Source organism: Nycticebus coucang, chromosome 3 (genome assembly GCF_027406575.1).
Source record: "Nycticebus coucang isolate mNycCou1 chromosome 3, mNycCou1.pri, whole genome shotgun sequence".
Lineage (NCBI taxonomy): Eukaryota > Metazoa > Chordata > Mammalia > Primates > Lorisidae > Nycticebus > Nycticebus coucang.
The window spans coordinates 12,356,708-12,379,052 of record NC_069782.1 but is presented as its reverse complement, the minus strand read 5'-3'; the positions used below and the strand labels follow the sequence as shown (position 1 = coordinate 12,379,052).

Genomic DNA, 22,345 nt, shown 5'->3' with positions numbered 1-22,345 from the left:
CAGCTTTATTCCAGGTGCTTTGTTTGTCCTTTATCTTTCCACTCTGCAACTATCATTTTATAAATAATTTCTCAAGCTATTTGTATCTGCAGAGCAATAAATTCTTAGGTTTTTCTGTAAAGTCTTCATTTCCCAATAGCTTCATGGTCCCTCTACCTTTTTTTTTTTGGCAGTTTTTGGCCAAGGCTGGGTTTGAACCCACCATCTCTGGCATATGGGGCCGGTGTCCTACTCCATTGAGCCATAGGCACTGCCCCCCTCCAGCATTTTTCAAATATTTTATCATAGGATAATCCAGACCCTTTTGTTTTATTTATTTATTTATTATTATTATTATTTTTTTGCAGTTTTTGGCCAGGGCTGGGTTTGAACCCACCACCTCTGGCATATGGGGCTGGCACCCTACTCCTTTGAGCAACAGGCACTGCTCCAGACCCCTCTATTTTTAACTGAAGTTCTGCTTTGCTGCTTAATAACATGAGTGCTCCTCTATATAAGGACCATATTCTTTTCTTTTATTTTTTTAGAGACAAAGTCTCACTATGCTGGCCTCAGAAGAGTGTCGTGGTGTCACAGCTCACAGCAATCTCAAATTCTTGGGCTTAAGTGATCTTCTTGCCTCAGCCTCCCGAGTAGCTGGGGCTACAGGCACTTGCCACAATGCCTGGCTATTTTTAGAGACGGGGTCTCTCTGTTGCTCAGACTGGTCACGAACCTGCCTCTCAGAGTGCTAGGATTACAGGCATGAGCCACCACATTGGGTCTAAGGAACATATTCTTAAGTGATAATGGTAAATAGTATGCACAACTCAATAAAATGACTGCGTAAAAGCAACTCCATTGTTTTGAAAATTTCATTACTCAGTATTTTAAATGATTAAGTGGATGGGTGGTGTCGCAAGGATTCCAATGAATTACCTCTACCCACAATTTGGACATCAGGAATACCCTAGAAAGCACAATGCTAAATTATAGAAATTTTTAAATGTATGTTGCTTGGAATGGAATACTATTGGTAATTTTAGTTACTACTATCCTAAAGAATGTATAAATTTGTTGAAAACATCAATAGGAACATATATATATATGTATATATTCCAATGGGAACATATTTTTAGACACAATTTTTTTTATATCAACATGTTATAGTCACTTCGACACCTTGAAGTATAAAATAATAGTTAATTAAATCATTTGTCATCTACAAAGATAAGTAGCCAGTCCTCCAATCCTGGAAAGTTTTCCAATGGTAAAGTTAAACATTTGAAAAAAGGTCACAGATAGTGATGAGTTCTTGTATCACACTTAGGAATTATTATAAGCTACACTCCAACAGACTCTCAAAGTCATAAATTTTATACCTTTGGTTAAATTAGAAATTAACAGTTGCATTACTACTAAGTTATATAATAATGAATATCTAGGTTTTTGGTTTTATGTCTATCAACAGATATCTATAGGCTACCTATAGATATATAGATATCTATATCCCCACATGCGTACATACATACTTGTCATCTTAGATAAAACCATAAGGTATAAAGGATGGATACATTGGTTTCATTTTGAAGGTAAACAAATTGAGGTTACCCAAGGATATGGAGCTAATGGTGAGAAAATCAGAAATTAAGCTCTGCAAATGTGAGCTTAGTATTCTATTTACTCAACTACATTTGTCCTAAAATCTAATTTTCTTTTTCAAATCTAATGTTTGAATCCCCCTTTCTGGAATTTGTTGATAGAGTATCAGTGATACAATAAACGTATCCAAAAGAATGGAAGGTAGTATCATAAGCATTTATATTTTATAGTTAGCAAATAACAAAGGTTAACAATAACCTGTTTAAGATTTTCTCAATAATGACTTTAATATTCTAGAACGAAATTTAATTTTCAAATGTTTTAACTGTTTTATTAGAAACAGATGCCTATTATCCACTAAAGAAAAATCTTTATTTTTTTATTGTTAAATCATAGCTGTGTACATTAGTGCAATCAAGGGGTACAATGTGCTGGTTTCATATACAATCTGAAACATTCCCATCGAACTGTTCAACACAGCCTTCATGGTGTTTTCCTAGTAGGAAAATCTTTAAAAAGCAATCTTTACAGGCATGTTTTCAGAGGGTCTGGGAGGAAGAAGGCCTTGCTGAAATTCTTGGGAAGAATTAAAAAAATTTCTTTCTTTCCTTTAATATAAACAGACCTTTTGGTAGGCAGAACAATGGCTCCCCCAAAGCTGTACATGTCCTAAGCCAGAACCAGTGAATATGTTACCTTACATGGCAAAAGGGATTTTGCAGATGTGATTAAGTTAATAAATCTTGAGACCGGGATTATCCTGTTCGGCCCACTGTAATGCAGTGGCCCAAAGTGGCCACTGTATTATGCTTATAAGTTAAAAGCAGCAGCAGGAGAGTCAGAAATCAGAGTAAAGTAGCCTGAGAAAGACTCGACCAGCTAGGGCTAGCTTTGAAGCCAGAAGGGAGCTACAGTCCAAGGAATGTGGGCAGCCTCTAGAACAGTGATTTTTCAACAAGTGTGCCATGAGAGCATCTTAGTTGTATTGAGAAAAATTTTAAAGATCATTAATTACATTTTTAAAGTTTTTTTTATTTTTTCAAATTAATAGGAGGGTATAATTTTTAAGTTACATTGTTCTCACTTCCAGGGTAAAGTTCTGTTTGTAGAAGAGCCCCTCACCCAGGCTGTGTCATACACCCTCATAGTGCGCACATTAGGTGAGATCCTGCCTCATGCCCTTATTATGTTTTTTTTTTTTTTTGTAGAGACAGAGTTTCACTTTATGGCCCTCGGTAGAGTGCCATGGCATCACACAGCTCACAGCAATCTCCAACTCCTGGGCTTAAGCAATTCTCTTGCCTCAGCCTCCCAAGCAGCTGGGACTACAGGCGCCCACCACAGTGCCTGGCTATTTTTTTGTTGCAGTTTGGCCAGGGCCGGGTTTGAACCCGCCACCCTCGGTATATGGGGCCGGCGCCCTACCGACTGAGCCACAGGTGCCGCCCTCATGCCCTTATTTTTGAAAGACATTCAAAGCACAGTAAGAATACCCTTTTCTTCAATCTTTTTTTTTTTTTTTTTGAGACAGAGCCTCAAGCTGTTGCCTTGGGTAGAGTGCAGTGACATCACAGCTCACAGCAACCTCAAACTCCTGGGCTAAGTGATTCTCTTGCCTCAGCCTCCCAAGTAGCTGGGACTACAGGCATCCCCCAGAATGCCCGGCGATTTTTTGGTTGCAGCCTTCACTGTTGTTCGATGGGCCCAGGCTGTATTCAAACCCGCCAGCTCTGGTGTATGTGGCTGGTGCCTTAGCCGCTTGAGCTATAGGTGCCGAGCTTCTTCACTCTTTTTTTTTATCAACATAATTTAAGTGTGCTGTGGAAGTTTAACTACAGGTTCAAGTGTGCCATGAGATAAAGAAGATTGAAAAACACTGCTCTAGAAGCTGGAAAAGACAAGGAAATATATTTTCCTTTAGAGCCTCCTGAAGGAACACAGAACCTTGATTTTAACCCAGTGAGACCGGTTTTGGACTGTCTTCTGATCTCCAAAACTGTTTTAATAAACATATGGTTTTAAGCCATATGTGGTAGTTCAGCAGTAACAGGAAATTAGCACACACCTCTCAATTAAAATCTGTGATTAGGAAAGTGGGAGGTATAACTAGCTTTTTGAAAGTATTGCTCTTAAGTACTTTTAGCTCACATTGAAACTTTAAACAAGTGATTTTCCATCAATCCAATCTTCATGTTTCCTTATCTACCAAATTTATGATTCAGTTGCAATAATATTAACTCAATGCTTAAAACAAAGTTTAGCATACTATTTCTTCAATAAGATTTAGCATTTTAAAAAGTTGCCAGTTCTAGAACAGAAGGGGCTTAATAAATTAAAAACAAAAAGGTGCCAACAAAAACTGTGCTAAGTATATTCAGAGGTCATCCACGCTTAAAAGTTACCAATGGGAAAGTCAGCTTACATGAAATCATGTTTTCATGTTCTTTTATGCTTAGAAATCTAACTGACATTAAGTTTGGTCATTCTGATCTCCTGCTCTCAAAAAAAAAGTTAATAAAATTATGTCTAAATCTAACACATTTTCCTTAGAACGCCTTCAAAACAGTCATATAATGTATCAAACATTACAACATAACCAGTATGCATGTGTAATATGTAACAAATAGATCGCATAATCTGTAAAGATCGATTTCATAGAATCTCAAACTCTTAGCAAGAGGAAATATTTCAGATATGTTGAATGGAGAATTTTAAAATCTAAATTCTTATTAATAAGAAGTTAATAAAAAGTACATTTTTATTTATTTTTGATTTATTATTACATTTTAAACTCAGCCAAGTTACCCAAGCCTCCTTGTATGGACAAAAAATACATTTTCCAAATATGCACAAGTTCTTAATATCATTTAAGAACTTTTTTTTTTTTTTTTGAGCCAGGATATTACTTTTTTGCTCATAGGTCACAGTAACCTCAAACTCCTGTGCTTAAATGATCTTTCTGCCTTAGCGTCCCAAGTAGCTGGGACGACAGGTATGCAAAACCATACCAAGTTAATTTTTCTATTTTTTTTGTTTTATGTAGAGAGGGAGTCTCACTATGTTGCTCAGGCTGGCCTTCAATTTCTGGCCCGAAGCAACCCTCCTGCCTTGGTCTCCCAAAGTGCTAGAATGTGAGCCTAGCACAGGTGTGAGCCACCGTACACGTTCGCTTTTATTTTTAAGTAAAAAATTGATATTGACCCGTTTATCTATACCAGCAATGTAGACAGAACTACAATGCAAACTACATATAAAATCTTAAATTTTCTAATAATCACATTAAAAAAGTAAAAAGAAATAGGTAAAATTCTTTTTTTTTTTTTTTGACACAGAAGCTAGAGTGACGTGGTGTCATAGCTCATAGAAACCTCAAACTCTTGGGCTCAAGCAATCCTGCAATCCTCTTGCCTTAGCCTCTTGAGTAGCTGGGATGACAGGTGCCCTCTACAATGCCCAGCTAAATTTTCTTTCGAGACAGAGACTCACTTTGATGCCCTTGGTATAGTGCCATGATGTCACAGCTCACAGCAACCTGAAAGTCTTGGGCTCAGGTGCTCCTTTTGGCTCAGACTCCCAAGAAGGTGGGTCTACAGCTGCCTGCCACACAATCTGGCTATTTTTAGAACTCCTGAGCTTAGGCAATCCACTTGCCTCAGCCTCCCAAAGTGCTAGGATTACAGGCGTGAGCCACTGTGCCTGGCCTTAATTTTTCTATTTTTAAAAGAGACAGGGTCTCACTCTTACTCAGGCTAGTCTTGAACTCCTGAGCTCAAGCAATTCACCCACCTTAGCCTACTAGAGTGCCACCATATTAATTTTAACAATGTATTTTATTTAATCAAATATATAAAACATATTATTTCAATATGGCATCAATACTAAAATATTATTAGTGAGATGCTTAACATTCTTTTTTGGTGCTAAGTCTGAATCTGGAGCATACTTTACACTTAAGAGTACATCATCTCAGTTTAGATTCATTCACCACACTTCAAGTGCTACATGTGGCCAATATTCTGCACAATGCAGGTCTCTATGTTTCATATTCCTATTTAAGGTTCTCATTCCCCAAAGTCCTTCAATGATAATAATTCAAACATACCATTAGTGACTTACCAGCTGTCTTAGCCGACTTTTGGAAATCAAAGAATGGTATTTATTTTTTTATTTTTTATTTTTTTTTTGTAGAGACAGAGTCTTACTTTATGGTCCTCGGTAGAGTGTTGTGGCCTCACACAGTTCACAGCAACCTCCAACTCCTGGGCTTTAAGCGATTCTCTTGCCTCAGCCTCCCGAGTAGCTGGGACTACAGGCGCCCGCCACAATGCCCGGCTATTTTTTGGTTGCAGTTCGGCCGGGGCCGGGTTTGAACCCGCCACCCTCGGTATATGGGGCCGGCGCCCTACTGACTGAGCCACAGGCGCCGCCCAAAGAATGGTATTTATTAGGTTATTGTTGTAGCTCAAACTTTTACACGTGTGACAGCAATTTCTTCACCTGCCTAGACATCCATGTATTATCAATGACATACAGGAGCCAAGTAACTATCACCTTTTTAGTCTGGCCTCAGACTGCAATACATAACAAGCAATGGCATGAATACTGTAAAAATATTCTTTAATTTGTATAATCTTTGAGTTTTTCCATCTCAGAAGAATGAGAAAGAAAATTTACCATGTAACTTTTAAGGGAGATATCAAAAGCAGACGCATCTCCTGGGTATGGCCAGAACACAGAAATTAAAAAACAAATAAAAGAAAAATAAAACCAAAACCCACAAAAGAAAAATAAACTAAAACCTTTGGAAGTACATGCACTGTAAATTTATTTTAAGTAATAATAAAAAACATTTCATTTTAGTATTACCTATCAAGTTTTACTGAAAACCACAAAGGCACACTTTAGTGTGACTTCAAAAAAAGTATTTTGACCATATAAGGAAATAAATTATTTCCCTTTGCATGAAATTAAAATCCAGGGTAAGAGGCAAGAAATTACTTGTGTCTGAGGAATGGGAATAGAGATTTAAAAAAAAAAAAAATCTTCTTTAACTCCTAAACCCAGATAGCCATTATTCTAGAAATCCACCGGAGAAAAATAATGAGATCATGTTAATTATAAATTTGCTAGAACAATTTGAATGTTCTTATCCTAAAGAAAAGATCACTATTTACAGTGATGGATATCCTCATTATCCTGATTTGATTATATGAATATATCAAATTACCATATATATCTCCAAATATGTACATCTAGTATGTATCAAAAACAAAACAAAGAACAAACAGCACCCCCTAGTTGGCAGAAATCTCAATAATTGTTGCTGTGCTCTATTTCACAGTCCGTTAGTAGTCAGTCTGAAGAGGTGAACAGCTTCTACATATTCAGTATTTACAATACATATCCCCTTAAGGGAGAATTATACCAAAAGCACTTTGACAAACTCTATTAGAATCTGTGTAATCTTTTATTTAATAAATGTGATAATTATCACAAAAATTACCTGGTTGGGTGATAATGAACAGGACGGTGGAACTTTTGAAAAGTAACAAGTTTTTTTTTTTTTTTTGGGTTTGAACAGGCCAACTCCGGTATATGGGGCCAGTGCCCTACTCACTGAGCCACAGGCACTGCCCCCGTGTTTTTTTTTTTTTAAAGACAGAGTTTCATTATGTCGCTCTTGGTAGAGTGCTGTGGTATCACATTTCACAGCAACTTCAAACTCTTGGGCTTAAGGGATTCCCTTGCCTCAGCCTCCCAAGTAGCTGGGACTACAGGCGCCTGCTACAATGCCCAGCTTATTTTTTGTTATAGTTGTCACTGGTGTTTAGCAGGCCCAGGCTGGGTTCAAACCTGCCAGCCCGCTGTATGTAGCCGGCGCCCTAACCACTGAGCTACTACTGGCACCAACCTACAAGTTTTTTTTTTTGTTTTTTTTTTTTTTGCGGTTTTTGGCCGGGGCTAGGTGGGCCGGTGAACCCACCACCTCCGGTATATGGGGCCAGCGCCTACTCCTTGAGCCACAGGCACCGCCCTACAAGTTTTTTTTTGAGACAAAGTCTCACTATGTTGCCCTCCATAGAGTGCTGTGGCATCACAGCTCACAGCAACCTCAAACTCTCGGGCTTAAGTGATTCTCTTGCCTCAGCCTCCCAAGTAGCTGGGACTACAGGCATCCGCCACAACACCCCAGCTATTTTTTTTGTTGTAGTTGAAATTGTTTGTCAGGCCCAGGCTGGATTCAAACCCTCCAGCTCTGGTGTTATGTGGCTGGCACCCTAGCCACTCATCTACAGGCACTGAGACAAGCCACAAGTTCTTAATCAGGAAAAATCTCGAGCCAAGAATACAAGGTCAAGAATATTGGGAATTGAACCAGGTGACCATTAGTTCGGGTTTTGTTTTAAGACTATGCATGAGAAAAATGACTGGAAGGATACATAAAAATATCAGTAGTAAATATTCTCTTTATGTGATTTTTTTCTTTCTATTTTCACTAAGCACCAAGTTTTCCTTTTAAAAGGGTACTTTTGAAGTTGTAACTCAAAGGATCTATAAGGAGAATAACATTATAGTTAATTGTTCAAACTAGGACAAAAAGGATATTATTAAGAATTATGCTAAGATAATAGGAAGAAATTGGGGCTACCCTGGATAAATCGAGACATATGGCCACTCTACCTAGGTATTATCCTGTTATTTCTATTAATAATCTGTCATTACTGGTGAAATTCGACAAATTAGTAAAGCTATATACACTCATATAATACATTTTCTAGATTCTATTTAAATAACTAGTTAATTTTTGGCAGGGATGCCATTTTCCATCATATGTCCTAACTGTACCTTTTTAAAAGTCTAGCTTTTGTTTTAATTAATCATAGAAAACTGGATATAACTGGATACAGCTGACTATGGTTTTTTTTTTTTTTAACAAAGGAATAGGGAATTAAAGACAAAAAAAATCACATAAAATAATTTAAATATATATGTGTACATGTGTATGCATATATAAGATATATATTCATTCCATAATCTAGGTAAGCCAAATATAGAAATTCTAAGGTCAAAAAAGAAGAAAGGGGAAATAGTCAACAATAAAAGAAAACTACTTTCTGGAGCACAGCAATTCTACTCTACAAGCAAGCTGGAAAAGGCAGAATACTGACAAGCAGACAGGGAGCAGGCATGGCAGAATAACACTGTTTATTTATGTTTTCAAATGGGTATATCCTAGAAGCCCTGGCCCCACAGTCTCATTACATAAAATAAGATTCGGTGAAGAGTTGCCTTTTGTTTTGGAATAATTTGATTAAATATTGTTTACAGGTACATGTTACTTAGAATTATTTTGTGACTAGTTTTTCCATTATTGCTTCAAAAAAATTTAATAAAGCTAATTTTTATACAGAAAAGCACTCTGTTTAAAAGTCAGAGCAACTCTTAACTGAACAATAGGATCACATAAAGTCTTCTTTCTTTGATTCTTTTCAAAACACATTGTAATTTTATAGTCAACCCAAACACATAAAATAAATGAGAAACTAAACTTAATTCACAAAGAGAAAAGTACTCATTAATTTATCTTTGGTGGATCCCAGAGGAGGCATCTATGGTTTTGATTCCAAAATAAATCTCTATTAGGAGCCTCAGAGCAGTTGCAGGGGAACCCATTTCAAGAAAGAACTTTAGGTAACAGTTAAGGAGGTCAAAGGATAAAAATAAGGATTTATATCAGTCCTTGAAGACAGATTCTAAAGTCTGTGCTTTGTTTCAAAAACATTTACCAATTAGTATATTATCTGTGCACTCTTTAGCAGCCAAAGGAAAACAGGGCAGTGAGGATATAGCATCAAGCTAAGAGAGGCATATATATGCTTTTAGGTTCCTCAAAGAGAAAAGAAAGGCTTATGTCTTTATTTTAAAAGGAAAATTATATGGATGAATGAAGTAACTGGTTCAGGTACATTTTCAAAAAAATTTGGTAATAGGTAAATCCTTAAAGTCAATGAAAGAAGCCTTAAGAAAGATCAATTTCCTTTGCTTCACAATAATTCAATCAAATTACTTTCTTGTTAAGGAGCAAGTCCTCAATGTCTGATGAAAACTATACTGGGCGTCCAGTTGTTAAAGAGTCTAGTTAAGAATAATTTCTTTTTTTTGTAGAGACAGTTTCATTTTATCACCCATGGTAGAGTGCCGTGGCGTCACACAGCTCACGGCAACCTCCAACTCCTAGGCTTAGGCGATTCCCTTGCCTCAGCCTCCCGAGTAGCTGGAACTACAGGCGCCTGCCGCAACGCCCGGCTATTTTTTGTTGCAGTTTGGTCGGGGCGGGTTGAACCCGCCACCCTCGATATATGGGGAGAGTGCCCTCCCCACTGAGCCACAGGCACTGCCCCTAGTTAAGAATAATTTAAGTGTATATACTTAAAACCAAAAAAATGTTTAAACTACTACTTTAGATAAACAGGGTGGCCGATAATCTTCATGTATTTATTTTACATTCACGTATTTCCCATCCATAAACCACTGTCATTTCCCCACCCTGCAGCTAAAATGATCACAAAAATTAAATGTAAACTATTTAATAAAGGAATAGGAATCCATTGTGAAAAATTACAAGCATAAATAGTTTTACTAATTGCAATCTGAATAGACTTCACTTTAAAAAATACTTACCAAGTGCTGGAGAAAGTTCTGTATAGGCATATAAATCTTTTTTTTTGTTTTAACTGAAAACCGGAAGCTTAGAGTATAATTACACCTCTTTAGTAATTAACAAATAATTGCTATGGTCAGAATTAAACACTTTTAGTGTTGATACATTCTATAAAGGAAGGGAATAATAATAATAATGAATATTAGAACAGTGCATACATTTCTATGAGTACAGATGGGGCAAGAAGTATACACAACTCTATATACACTACATGTATTACTGATGCCCAAAGCATGGTGAATTTGGAGTATGAAATTGAAGCAAGGTAAATATTAGCTCATTTACTGGCTTTATTTAGTCTTTCTTCAAATTATATTCTTAGGAGATTTAATTGTAGCTAAGAGCTATCTATTTTCTAAATTCAGCAAAGGTGATCAAATGAAAATTATTGCTCTAACTTTAAAAAATCAAAGTTGAACTGAATGCAGCAATAGCAAGGTAAATATTTACTGCCTTGGTTGTGGCTGATTGTTTCAGTGGGGTGTATTTTATTTGTTGAGCAGTGAGAAAACTTTCAAATGAAACTTCCCAAATTCAAATATTTTTTTCTCAACACTGTTGTAAGACTTTGCCATTCCCTTGTTCCTAAAAACATTGCTGCTTATTTTAACACAGAGAAATTCTAAATCATACAGTTAAGAACTTTTAAAAAAGTAAATTAATGGAGGAAAATGAATTTTAATTTAAAATTTCAGTTCTTAGGACACATTTAGAAGAGAATACATTCTTTCTTATAAAAAAACTCATTGAATTTATAATTTAATTGACTCTACATCCTATACACAGATGGCCTATCTGGGTATTACCTAAAGGAAAAACTTGGGTTATAGTAAATTCCTGCATCACAATCCACTGTGTCAAAATTTAGTCAAGAGATAAAGTCAATTAAATAACTGAAACATTAAATTTGTTCTAAGTATGCCACTTTGGAGTTGTATTTTTAAAAGCTGGATTGTTCTGATGGAATTCAAAATGGAATTCTCATTGAATTTCACTTTTTTCAGTCTCTGCTCTCTTCTTCTATAACAAGACGTCTTAGGCCAAATTTAAGGCTGATAAAAGAACCATTAACTCCTATATCCTGTGTTACTTACTGTCACACTCTCCTCTCAAATTTCTCTGCTTCTTGACCTATTACCTTCCCAGTATAATTAGTTTGGCCAGGTGGTAGTTTACTTTTAAGAGATAATTTAACCCAAGGTGGATACTTGGGATACTTTTAGGCAGCCTTAACAAACAGCTTATGTTTTCCAAATACTTACTATTTAATATAAAACAAAACTCAAAAGAACTCAAGCACACTTGATATTGAAATGAAACGTACCTTAGAGCCACGTTCATTAAAGATTATTTCTACATCTAGGATTTTGCCAAACTGCTGCAGAGACAAAAACAGAAACATTTATTTATGATCAGCTTTTTTAGCTGCATATTTTACTCTCTTCTGAAATAGGATGTTTTTGACTTCAGCATTTCTATTTGTTAGTTAAGTCCTAATACTAGTTTCTGGTTTTTCCTGTCACGGAGCTGACAGTTTCCTCCTTTTCTCTTCTTTCTTAATACACTTATTCATGCATTATTCACCTCTGTGTGGGGAAAGCTGTTGTCTGAAGATATTCCCTGTTAACCCACTATGTACTTCTTCAAGTAGACAAGACCTGAGAATTTTCCTAACTACATCTCTAATTGTTTTACATGTCTCAGTTTTAAAAAGCAAATTCTACTAAGTAGAATGATACACTATCAGAGGCTATACACCCCTGGCTTTTTTATTTATACAAGTAAACCACGCTCACTATATAAGAATTAAAAAATACAAAAAGGAAAGGGGAAAACAGAAAATAAAGATCATCTGTAATGCTACCATTATAACATTATTTTAGTACACAGCCTTCCAGGTTTTCCCTCAGGCATACAGATGTAAGCACTAGACATCAGACTTACTCCACATAGTGCTTGCTTTTTTAAACTTAGCAATAGATTATAAACAACTATCTAATTCAACAAATATGTATGTGCATGTTACCATTTTCATAGGTTACATGCTATTTACCACTTTAACATTTCTGCAACAAATATGAAGAATACTTTAAATAACAACTCTCTTTAATTATTTAAACTCCACTGTTAGGTAAACAGCTGATAAGGGGTTACACAAAATATAATAATTAATTGGAGAAGGAGGTATATATGAGACAAAACTGACTGTTTTAATCAATACTTGGGTAAACTGAATTGAAGGTATGCATAAGCTCTAAATTTCCAGGTATCCTTTTGGCTCATACTCCCCTCTGCATACCCACTTTTCTATCTCTCTTGGATTTCAAACCAGACTTTGGGTAAAGTGAAAAAACAAAAAAAACCCCAACAACAACTGAAAAATGAAAAGAGGAAGACGGAAATCATGTTTTTCTATCAGACTAGTTGTTATTATCTTTATCAAAACGCATGTATTAAAATCCCAAATTTTCTAGAGTAAGACATCTGGGTTTGATTCCATTTTCATCACTTAATAGAAAAATTAAAAAAAAAATCAAGGAAATAAGAAAATGCCTTATTTTTAAATAGGTGGGGATTTTATTTATATGTCTATCCTATAAGACTAAGATCTGTAGGGTGCTTTAGAGTTTGTTTTATTTACATTTTCTAATGCATCCTTCTGGAGTAAGGACTGCCTTGCTTTTTATGGCTAAAGAAAACAAGGATAAAAGAATCTGTCAAGTTTACAGAGCTGAAATGAAGCACGGAATCCTTGATCTTCACCAGTGCTACTGCCCTAAGTGATAGATACTAACCATGTGGAAGAAAATAAAGCAACTAGGTATCCTTTACAAGGAAAAAAATTATTTCTTTTGTACTTTATGCCTCATAGGAAAAGAATAATATATTTTAAGAAATCACTACCTGCTCCACATAGATTTTCAATGGACACGATTTTTTGGACTCAAGAGAAAACACACCTCTGTCAGATAAGAATGTACTACATTCTTTCTGATCTCCGGAGACTAAGATTCTATGTTAGCTCTGACAATGCAACCGAGAACCTAATAACTCACGCTCCCAGGCAATGTCTTTTATGTAACCTAAGTCCTTTATACTGCCCTTTATGTTTTCTGTTGCTCTCTTTTCTATAGAGATGGAAAATAGACAGTTATCATGTTCTGAGTAGAAGCTCTTCACATACTTCAAGAACATCATTAAATCTCAGCTCTGGCCTTCTTTTCAGCACAGAATGTACATCTACATAGTCAGCTCTAAATGACAGAACTTTGCTCCAGTTTCTTGTCACCATGAATGAAGTGGCTACAATCAAGATGTAATAGAGGGCATTTGCTTTCCTAAGTACCAGGCAGCTATCCTAATGGAATTAAAAAAAAAAACAAAACCTACTGATTATCTCTTGACCAAGTTAAGAGTTGGGTTAAATTCAAACAAGCAATAACACATAGGCTCAGAAAAAATTAAGACTCTCAGCAGCCATTTACTTCCCAACTTGAATCTTTACTATTACACTTTTTTAATGATGGTGATGTGAGGAGGAAGTAAATAGCTAGAAGAACACATCAGAGATAGAAAACCAATCTTTTACACTGAATTTTAGATACTGGTTTGAGGTCTGAGTGTGAACAAGAAAGTAAACACGAAATATCGAGGTACTGTCTGCTTCACAGATACTATTTCATTCAATTCATAACACTCTGAAACGTAGAAATTCTTATTCTTATTTTTATAGATATGATATGCAACCTCAAAAAAGTTTTACATGAATATCCCAAGTTTACACCCAATGAGAATTTGATCACATGTTCTTTGATACCCAAATCCATACTTTTTCCACTTTAATGAGTCACATCTAAACCTCTATTTTCTACAGTGTATCTTCTTAAGACGCTGCAAAGGCTGAGTACAGTGGCAGTAATGCACTCTTGAATCCAATTCCTTTGGTTCCTGCAGTTTAAAGGGTAAGATAAGGCAGTATAATGATGGGCTTATATGAAAGGCAAAGAAAAAGACCAAGAAGGTTAACAGAATGAATAAGCAGTGGTCCCTAAACTTATCTGCACATTAGAATCACCTTGGAATCTTAAAAAAATGCCCAAGCCCAAGCTCCTTCCCAAGCCAATTAAATCATAACCTTTCGATGTGGGTCACAGGCATCAATATTTTTTAAGCTTTGCAGGTGATTTCCAATGTGCAGACAAGTGAATCACTACTCTAAAAGAATGTGTATGACTGCTTTTTTAGGTGAAACTAAACAAATTATTGATAGGTTTACTAAGTTTGGTGGGTGAGTGGGGTGACCACCTCATCTTGGTTTTGGCATTGAAAATCTCATGTCACAAGAAACCCCTCAGAGTCTGCAAACTGGGTCCTATGGTCACCTTAAGTGACAACCTGCAAAGCCAGGTCACTGGGTGACAGAAAAAAGTATCTAAAGACTGAGGAAAATATTGATTTACCTCAGGATCTTTCTTAATTTATTTTTAGTTTAATTCCATAGTACTAATTACCAACAACACATTTGGTGGATCAAATTCTATTTTTAAATGTAAACATCCATGAAGGGACTTCAGAGACTTACCCCAAACATCTGCCGGAGGTCAGGGTCCCGGAAGCGGAAAGGAATATTAGAGACATGCAGCCGTTTTGGGGTAGATTTACTCTCTGAATTTTCACTACTTTGCGTCTGTGACTGCTGGCCATCTGTCTGTGCTCCACCTTCTGTCTGCTAAGCAAAGAAATGAACACTTGAAAAATAAACACAGTTACTTTCACAAGAATTATGTAACATATTTAAAAATCTTCTCCCACTGAATCATTCCCACAGGGTATCTTTAAGCAAAAATTATAGTTGCCCCTTCAAAGAGAATTCAAAGATGTTATCTATGTTACAAATGCTATAGTCTATAAATTTTTTTTTGTCTTTGAGTATTTATAGTAAATTAACAAAATGGGAGATAATGGACACAGAAACATTAAGTGACTTGCCTAAGATCACATGGAGATACTATAACTGAAAATGTAAAAACAGTACCTTCATTCTTAGATTCATAGTAGAGCTTTCTATTTTTGAGATCTTTCTATTTTGAAAATAGACAGCCTCTTGTACTTAGGTATGGGGGTCACTGTATTTTTTGGTCTATTATCTCAGACTCTCTCAAGGAAATGAAATAAAAGAATATTTTTGTAATTCATTCTCTCAGTTCTAGAGTTTGCTACTACCAGTTTGCCAAAGTATTATTATGATGATATTATGAAGAGAAGAAATCCAGCAACAAAGAGCAATTTGCCTGAAAACTGAAGAAGCTTCTCAAACAAATCTGTACTCTTCCCCCTTAACTTATGCAATTCCAGCTAACATTAGTTTAGGGGAATCCATTCTTCTGTAGCCCAAAGCAAAGAACATTTAGAGAATCTAACCGGCAATTTAAGAACCTTATATTTTTACTATTCCCTATGAAGTGCATGCCAAAGCAGACAGCTTACCTAACTGATTAAACCAACATACTTTTAAAACAAGAATGGAACTTCCTGTTTTTACTCTCTCAATCAAGATAGAACTAAGTCCCTAATAGACTCTTCTAGGACACGTAGTATAGTTCCCCTCCACTTTGACTCAATGTTCAGGCTAACAGAAGCTGTGAATCAGAGATACTTTTAGCTCAGGAATGTTAGAAACCATCTTGAAATGAAGTTTGAAACTGTAAAATATAAAAGATAATCAGGAACAAATTCCAAATAAATACTAGCTTTTTAAGTGTCAAGCTAAGTGATGGGAGCTTTTTATCTTATTCCATTCAGGCCTTGCAGATGGCTTAATATGCAATGATTCATGTGATATCAAAATAGCAGAAAAGGGAAGAAATACAAAGCAATGTTCTATGAGAGTCTAAGATTTTCAGTCATCGCTCTGGGCACAATGCAGATTAACAAAACAAATTCCATTCAAAGATGAAACTCACTAAGTTACTAAAACAGCATCAGGCACACCAGCATGCAGGCAAAGCAATAAGCATCAAATAAAACTAATGCTCATTAAGCACCTTCAAACTTGCCTCTCACATCTCACCGCTGGATCACATAACTCTCTCTCCAGTCAAACTTTAAAACTACCCAATCTGATCTGTGAGATGATGATGTACTCCTCCAAGAAAAGTTAAAAAAAAAAAAAAACTTTCTAAAAGCTCCAAACCATAGTTTTATACACAACTTTACAGAGGGTACCTTTTTTTTTTTTGAGACAGAGCCTCAAGCTGTTGCCTTGGGTAGAGTACTATGACATCATAGCTCACAGCAACCTCCAACACCTGGCTCAAGCGATTATTCTGCCTCTGCTTTCCAAGTAGCTGGACTATAGGCGCCCACCACAATGCCCGGCTATTTTTTGGTTGCAGCCGTCATTGTTTTTTTGGTGGGCCCAGGCTGGATTTGAACCTGCCAGCTCAGGTTTATGTGGCTGGTGCCTCAGACGCTTGACCCACAGGAGGAGCCCAGAGGATACCTTTTTTTGTTGTTGTTGTTGTAGAGACAGAGTTTCACTTTATGGCCCTTGGTAGAGTGCCATGGCATCACACAGCTCACAGCAACCTTCAACTCCTGGGCTTAAGCAATTCTCTTGCCTCAGCCTCCCGAGTAGCTGGGACTACAGGTGCCCACCACAATGCCCGGCTATTTTTTTTTTTTGTTGCAGTTCGGCCGGGGTCGGGTTTGAACCCACCACCCTCGGTATATGGGGCCGGCGCCTTACCGACTGAGCCACAGGTGCCGCCTGAGGATACCTTTTAAGAAAGGAAAAACACTGTATTAATTTGTAAGACTCAAGTCACGTTTAACTTCTACAATTACAAGGGGTGCTCAACGTGACTTAATTCACTTTTGTTACTGGTATATACTGAGTATTACAATTTTAATACAGTTTTTTTCTTTCTTAAAATATGTATACTTTTTTTGGCACCCTCTGTATACGGAGTCCACGTAACCTGTATGTGTTATACATAGTGTATGTGAAGTGGCAAGATAAAAGAAAACCAATGATGTATGTTGCTCAAGGTACTTACCTGTTTTGTTCTTTTTTTTTTAACCTTTATTTACAAAATATTCATTATAATTATCTGCTGTCCTTGATAGTTCTTTGCTCCTCTGAAGATAAAATTTAAGATCAGAAGCCAGACTGGTTAATCTTCCAGTATGTGGTGGACACTCATATTTTTTTTAAAGTATGAAATGCTTAATTCTAGGGAGATCTGCTAAGTGGAAAAAGTGAATTAGCATTTCCAAAATTCTGAAGCCTTCTGATCTAATGTAATTTTTAAATTGAGGTTTAACATACATAGATAAAAATAACATCAGATCAAAAGTGGGATGGATTTTAAAAAATGAACAAATCATAAGCATAGAGCTGAATGAATTTTCACCAAGAAAGCAGACCCATGTAACCATCAAATTAGATCAAGGCACAGGATTGCAGGGGAACCCTGGGCCCGCTCCAGTCACTGATCCTCCGGCCAAAAGCTCACACTATCTGGACTGCCAACTCCATAGATTACTTTTGCCAGTTTTAAACTTAAATTAAAAAATGGAATCATACTCTTTTGCATCTGGTTTCTTTCCCACATCGTATTTATGTAACATACACACATATTGTTGTAATTTATCCATTCTTATTCCATTGTATAAACACAGAATTTACTTGCTGCTTCCAGTTTTGGCTATTCGGAATAATGTTCCTTTGAACATTCTTATTTACATGTCTTGATAGACACAACCAAGTATTTCTGTTGAGAAATACAAGTATATATCTAGGAGTGGGTTTGCTATGTCAAGGATATATGTATGTTCAGCCTTAACAATACTGCCAGTTCTCTTAAGTGACTCTACTAATTTATCCTCCCATCAACTGTGTGTAATGGTTGCAGCTGTTTGTAGTATTTTCATTTTCATCTTAACTGTTCTGGTTAAGGCCATCATATTTTGACTTTAATTTACATTTCCCTGATGACTAATGAAATTGATCGCCTTTTCATGTGTTTACTGAACATTTTGGTAACTTCTTTTGTGAAATTTCTGCAAATCTTTTGCCCATTTTCTATTAGGTTGACTGTTTTTTGCTTATGATTTATATTTCTTTATAAATTTTGGATATGAGCCCTTTGATAGATATATTACAATTACCTTTTCATGCTCTGTATTCCAGTGCTGCTATTGTTCTAGGTAGAGTGCCGTGGTGTCATAGCTCACAGCAACCTCAAACTCTTGGGCTTAAGCCTCCTGAGTAGCTGGAACTATAGGTGCCCACCACAATGCCCAGCTATTTTTTTTCGTTGCAGTTGTCATTGTTGTTTTAGCTGGCCCAGGCCAGGTTCAAACCCGCCAGCCTTGGTGTATGTGGGCAGTACCCTGCCCACTGAGCTATGGGTTAGCTGAACTCCTGGGGAGCCAAGTCAGATCCTACCCACCAGCACTCAGACTTTTCAACACAGATATTACCTTCCTGGTGTCATCACCTGAAAGTGCTCTACCACAAAAATGGTACTTTTTGTACTTCAAACACCCTGTTTTTTAAACAGACACTAGTATTTTTTCAGTTTCCTTGAAAAGCCCCACCATCACAATTATTTGACCTCATTAGACCCAACAAACATTGATTCTCCACTTTCTTTATCTCTAAATCCTCACCTCTAGGTCTTTACCTCCTTTTCTATCCAATTTAGGTTTCAGAATCTGTCATTTCAATTTCCTTGGTGGACTCTGCCTACAAAAACTGCAACTCTGAATGAATCCAACCACCAATTCTAAAAAATTACTTTTAGAGACAGGCTCTCCACTCTGTCACTCAGGTTGGAGTACAGTGGCATGATCATCGCTCACTGCAGCCTCAAACTCCTGAGCTCAAGCAATCCACCCACCTCAGCCTTCCAAAGAGCTGCAATTACAAGCATGGGCCTCATCCATCAATTTTATCTAAATTTGAATCTGGGCAGGTTTAACTGTTGCTAGAGGAAAATCATTCAACTGGGCCGCTAAATAGCACAAACCAAGCATGTTGCCCAGCAGTCTACTCAGTTACTTTAGTAAGACAGTGTTCCTACTTTCCACAAATACTATAGGGTGTCTCAAAAGGTGCCCTCAAAGACTCCATACATAGGAAAAATGGAAAACTGCAGCTAAATGTACCTCTGCTTACAAAATATTCATTACAAAACTTTACAAAAAATTAGGGCGGCACCTGTGGCTCAGTGAGTAGGGTGCCAGCCCCATATACCGAGGGTGATGGGTTCAAACCCAGCCCTAGCCAAAGTGTAACCAAAACAAAACTTTACAAAATATTCATTATAAAACTTTACAAAAGGGTGGCGCCTGTGGCTCAGTCAGTAAGGCGCTGGCCCCATATACCGAGGGTGGCGGGTTCAAACCCGGCCCCGGCCAAACTGCAACCAAAAAATAGCCGGGCGTTGTGGCAGGCGCCTGTAGCCCCAGCTACTCGGGAGGCTGAGGCAGGAGAATCGCTTAGGCCCAGGAGTTGGAGGTTGCTGTGAGCTGTGTGAGGCCACGGCACTCTACCAAGGGCCATAAAGTGAGACTCTGTCTCTACAAAAAAAAAAAAAAAAAAAAAAAAAAACTTTACAAAATATTCTCTATGTGTTGGCCACTTTGTTGTAAAATTTTGTAATGAGTATTTCTGTAGTAGAACCTTCTATTAAGTTACCGGCCCCAATTCCTGCTTTTCAGGGCAATCTCATAGGGAAGCAAGTCTATAGACATCCTGTTGTCTACACCATGCCTCTGGACACCTGTGCTCTTCTCTCCTCAGGAGCAAACTGAAAGTGGCTTCTCATCAGGAGCAGGTTGGGCCTTGCTGAAAGCAAGATCTGGAGACTGGACTCAGGCCTAGTCTCCCTGTCAGGGGAGAAGAACACTCTCTTAAGTACCTCAGCCCCCTCTAAAGAGTTAGTTGAACATCCCTCAATGAATCCCCAACAATAAAAAAAAAAAAAAAAGAGTTAGTTGAACTCCTGGGGAGCCAAGTCAGACCCTCAAATTCACCCAGCATTGATGATGCTACTAGTAGGGACCTGAAGGCCAGGCGCTAAAAGCTGCTGGGTCTCAAAGACAACGTCACCGAGAAACTCCATCTGAGATCTGATGGGTCGACATCGGGAGACCTAAGAAAATGTAACTGTGGTCACCTCCAGGGAGGGAAACTAGTGTCTGGGAAAGGCCAAGGGAATAGGGACTAATTTTTACTTTCACATTTTTCATTCATGCATTACCTAAGCAATATACCGTAGAACCTCTATAGTCCCATTTACTCTGAGGCTGAGGCAAGAGGATTGCTCAAGTCCAAGAGTTTGAGGTTGCTGTGAGCTTTGACGCCATGGTACACTACTCAGGGTGATAGAGTGAGACTCTGTCTCAAAAAAAACAACAAAAAAGAATATTTAAGTTTGTATTCAAAATATGGTTGGAACTCTTTGTAAAAGTCAGAAATGGGTTAAAAAGTACATGTACTTCAAATTACTGCCATGGTGAAGGAAAAAGTATATTTAATCTAGTATTACTATTTAATATTATCCATTCCACAATTTAAAAAAGTTTAACTTGGGGCGGCACCTGTGGCTCAAAGGAGTAAGGCGCCGGCCCCATATGTCAGAGATGGCAGGTTCAAACCCAGCCCTGGCCAAAAACTGGAAGAAAAAAAAAAAAAAGTTTAACTTGTAAATATCATGATTTTATATACAAAAAAAAAAAAAAAACCCAGTTACACAAAGCTTCATCTCCTATAATATTCTCTCTAAAGATCTCATGGTTTTAAGACAAAAGTACAAATCATTCCTAGTTGTGATCAATTGTTTTGGATGGAGGGCAGTCTTCAGACAAGGTGTCCAAATAAATTTTCTTCATATGCTCAAATAAGTATTATAACAATATTACAAAGTCTGTCACATTTAGTACAAGTGATAGGGACATGGTTCTGAAAATGGCATAATTCAAGACTAAATCTATCAAGCAGGTGTGGTGGCTCACACTTGTAATTCTAGCACTCTGGGAGGCAAAGGTGGGTGGATTGCTTGAGCTCAGGAATAGGGAGCCCAGCCTGAGTAAGAGCCAGACCCCATCTCTTAAAAAAATAGCCAGGAGTTGTGGGCAGCACCTGTAGTCCTAACTATTACAGAGGCTAAAGTAAAGAGGATACCTTGAGCTCAAGAATTTGAGGTTGCTGTGAGCTGTGATGCCATTGCACTCTACCGAGGGTGACAAAGTGACACTCTGTCTAAAAAAAAAAGACTAAATCTATCAAAAGATAGTAGACATCTCTATTAACTGCTAAAAGTAGAGCTGCCATGTGAATTACCATGCAATTTATACAGCTTTGAAATTAGGCAATTATTAACAAAGTTTTCATTTGGAGATTCACATTGATTCAAAATTTGTACAGGAGTGGAAACTTCATTATTTTTTAATCACATCATTTCAAATCAGAATGATTCAAATTTGAGTAAAGTAAGACTATGATATATTTTATATCCAAGAAAATCAAACGGAAACAGATAGTCAAAATAGCTCGAAGGTATCTAAGGATGTGTGTAAGTCTGCATGTTTCAAAAATCACAGAGCAGGACTTCCCAAGGACAGAACACCATTTTTGTGTGTTTTGTGTGTAGAAAATGGGTTTCATGGTCAAATAAATTTGGGAAACACCGAACTAAGTAAAGTTAATAGGCTTCTTGTAAATTTCCAAGAGGGAGAGCTCTTGGAAAGCATATATTTACCCATATCTATTCACTCATTTGTTCATTCATTATTTTATTTTATTTTTTGAGACAGAGCCTCAAGCTGTTGCCCTGGGTAGAGTGCCATGGCATCACCGCTCACCGTAACCTCCAACTCCTGGGCTCAAGTGATTCTCCTGCCTCTGCCTCCCAAGTGCTGGGACTACAGGAGCCCGCCACAACACCCGGCTATTTTTTGGTTGCAGCTGTCATTGTTGTGTGGCGGGCCAGACTGGATTCGAACCCGCCAGCTTAGGTGTATGTGGCTGGT

The 22,345-nt window shown here is 37.2% G+C and overlaps 1 protein-coding gene across 28 annotated transcripts in view; it reads right to left on the bottom strand.

Moving 5' to 3' along the window:
- Positions 1–22,345, bottom strand: part of RBFOX2 (RNA binding fox-1 homolog 2) — a 310,217-nt gene that overhangs the window by 35,633 nt on the left and 252,239 nt on the right. For 17 of the 28 annotated variants that reach the window (XR_008378936.1, XM_053585209.1, XM_053585211.1 and 14 more), the window contains 2 exons: positions 14,886–15,032; positions 11,628–11,681 (listed from right to left, as the gene is read on the bottom strand). Coding sequence is in view for 27 of the 28 variants with exons in the window: in XM_053585209.1 (XP_053441184.1) it covers positions 11,628–11,681; positions 14,886–15,032 (201 nt within the window). In the remaining variant the exon portion in view is untranslated. The remainder of the gene's footprint in view (positions 1–11,627; positions 11,682–14,885; positions 15,033–22,345) is intronic. The other 11 variants (XM_053585195.1, XM_053585197.1, XM_053585203.1 and 8 more) reach the window with 1 other exon arrangement.